Source organism: Colletotrichum abscissum (assembly GCF_030869225.1).
Source record: "Colletotrichum abscissum strain IMI 504890 chromosome Unknown Scaffold_11.1, whole genome shotgun sequence".
Classification (NCBI taxonomy): Eukaryota; Fungi; Ascomycota; class Sordariomycetes; order Glomerellales; family Glomerellaceae; genus Colletotrichum; species Colletotrichum abscissum.
The window spans coordinates 856536-859153 of record NW_026849999.1 but is presented as its reverse complement, the minus strand read 5'-3'; the positions used below and the strand labels follow the sequence as shown (position 1 = coordinate 859153).

Sequence of the window (2618 nt, the reverse complement as noted above, 5' to 3'; positions counted from 1 at the left end):
CCATCTCCGGGGCACACAGCTTCTAGAGACATGAGCCCAGCGCCCACCAGCATCTTGATGCCTCCCTGCCAATCATATCCCGTGAGTACGTTATTTATATACGACGATACAGAATAGGCTGTCTCAGACGTGAGATCATACATCAAGATGCCCAAGATGTCTCTCTCAAACTATCGTGATACGTACGATCGCGAACCATCGCCAGTGTCAAGTTACACTAATCGGAAGGGTTTAGCTTGCCCAATATTCAAGCACTCATCACATATAACACGCCACAGCTCAAGTCTTAATAAGTATCAATTGAGGTTTATAAACAAACCGCGGGGAATCTATGATGCCAGAAAGAAACCAAGTCATTACCTCCAAACCTTCCTAATGAGCCACATACAACATCCAGCGTACGCTTCCAGAGCTTTTACAAGAACAAAAGAGCAAGCAGAGGTGCAGCAAGAGCGGCAACCTCGGGGCGCACTGCGATGCCGGCATTGGGGGTGGTGCTCGACGAAGGGGTGGAAGTGCCGGTAGGGGTGGAGGTGCCGGTGGCAGCAGGAATAGTGGTACCGCCAGTGTTAGTGCCGGGAGTGTTGGAGTCGGAGTCGGCAAGGGGAGAGACGGCGAGGCCAGTGATCTCCGTCTTTCCGTCAACATCGTAGACCTTGTGCTTGACGGTCCAGTCGGAGATGGAGATGATCTTGCCAGAGGGCTTGTTCTTGATACCGTTGTCGATGAGGTCCTGGCCACCAGGGGGAACGTCCGGCAGGGTGAAGTTGTTGTTAAATCCCTTCTCCTTGATCAGGGACGAGGCGCACTTGGGAGGGTCCGGAGAGGAGGAAGGTGCCTTAGTGGCCTGCAGGGTCTTGAAGTCGACCTTCTTGTACTGCGTGGCAAGGTTCTGGTAGTCAATGAGCAGCTTGACGGACTTATCGTCATTGACCTTGACGAGACCATAGTTGTTGTCCTCCTGGCTGTACTCGTAGACGAGACCTCCGGAGAAGACGGAGTTCATGTCGGAGCCATAGATGGAGCCAATCTCGGTGAAGGGGCGAGGGGTGACCTGGTTGCAGCCAAACTCGGAGAAGAAGACGGGCACGGAGGTGTCCTTCAGACTAGAGACGAGCTGGTCGTAGGTGGAGGTCTTGAAGCTGGAATCACCGCACCACGAGTAGGAGTTGAGGCCGAAGAGATCGATGCGGCTGGGGTCCTTGGCGTCTCCGTTCTCAGCACACTGCAGGTAGTTCCAGGAGTCGACGAGGATCTCGCGCACGTCAGCAGCGGAGTAACCGACGGGGATGGCGCGGTCGGAGTGCTTGGCGATGTAGTTCTTCAAGTCGCGAGTGACGGCGCGGAGGTACTGGGGAACGAACTCGGCCGTCTGAACGTTATTCATGACCTCATTGCCGGAGAAGAAGGCGAGGGTGTTGGGGTAGCTCTTGAAAGCCTCGACGATGGCGAAGGTGCGGTTGAGGTAGGCAGCGTAGTAGCTGGTCCAGGGCTCGAAACTCGTGATACTCTCGCCGACGAGGGGAGAGTTGACGTCGAGAATCATATACATGCCAGCTGCGTTAAAGACGGAAGCGCAAGCATCATGGTTCAAGTTGGGGTCCAGGTTGTAGACGCGGATGGCGTTGGCGCCCAGGCGCTGGAGAAGGGCAGCATCGCGCAGGCAAATGTCACCATCGCTGAGGGGGTCGCGACCGTGAGAAGGGTCGTAGCCGGCGCTGCCGCCAATCTGGTAGTCGACACCAACGATCTGGAACTTCTCGCCGCCCTCAGTGACGAAGGCATTGCCCTTAACGGTGAGAGGCTTGACAGCGGCAGCCAGAGTCGCACTCAATGCGACGAGAGCAGTTTGGACCTGCAGATTGGCGCCAAATTAGATTAAAGTTACACGGTGATGTTGGTGTTGCAGCATGTCTTGGGGAAGGGACAGAGAAGGAACATGAGGGGGAGGGGGATCGACAGAATGTGGCGTCGCCAATGTACAGGATTCCGCTGATGGCTCATGGGGATGTCTCTCCACATGAACCAACAGGAGAGGAACTTGGCTTGTCTCTTACGCCCTGATCGACGCCGCGCGATGGATTGCTACAACGATCGAAACGGTCGATTGGACCAAACGATCCAATGGAAGCGGCGCGGAGGAGGGATAGAAGAATAAAAAGGGCTACGACTTACAAGCATGGCTGCAATACTGGCAGGATTATTTCCAGGTAGTAGTGTTGGGCTGGTAGGCGTCGGGTATTAGACGTGTGTAGTCGTAGAAGTATTTGGTGAAGTCGTTATTCTTCGTTTGGTCGTGCCTTTAGTCTAAAAGGTGGGACGAAATCCAAGAGAGCGTCGAGAAGATGAATGTGGGTATTTGTGGTGAGCCAAGGCAAGGCAAGAAAAAGAGAATTGAGACACTAAAAAGGGTCCAAAAAGAAAACAATTCTTCTGTGGATTTGTGGATGTGGTTTTGAGAGAGTGACGAGAAACGAAAAGAGGAACGAGGTGTGTGTGAAGTGGTTGGAGGAGGGTGCTGTGTGTGTTTGTGTGTACGGTGCTTTTCTTCCTTTTACACAGACGAACAATACAGGCGCGACTCTGTCGAGCGAGTGTTGCAGACTGCAAACAATGAG

General features: G+C 53.7%; 1 protein-coding gene across 1 annotated transcript; it reads right to left on the bottom strand.

Annotated features, from left to right (window-relative positions):
• Positions 1–415: 415 nt before the first annotated feature.
• On the bottom strand, positions 416–2181 carry CABS01_05605 (glycolipid anchored surface protein; the record flags this gene model as incomplete). Its single annotated transcript, XM_060538973.1, has 2 exons — positions 416–1855; positions 2176–2181. 2 exons carry the CDS (start codon positions 2179–2181, stop codon positions 416–418), a joined length of 1446 nt encoding a protein of 481 aa, XP_060405235.1.
• Between the last annotated feature and the right edge of the window lie 437 nt (positions 2182–2618).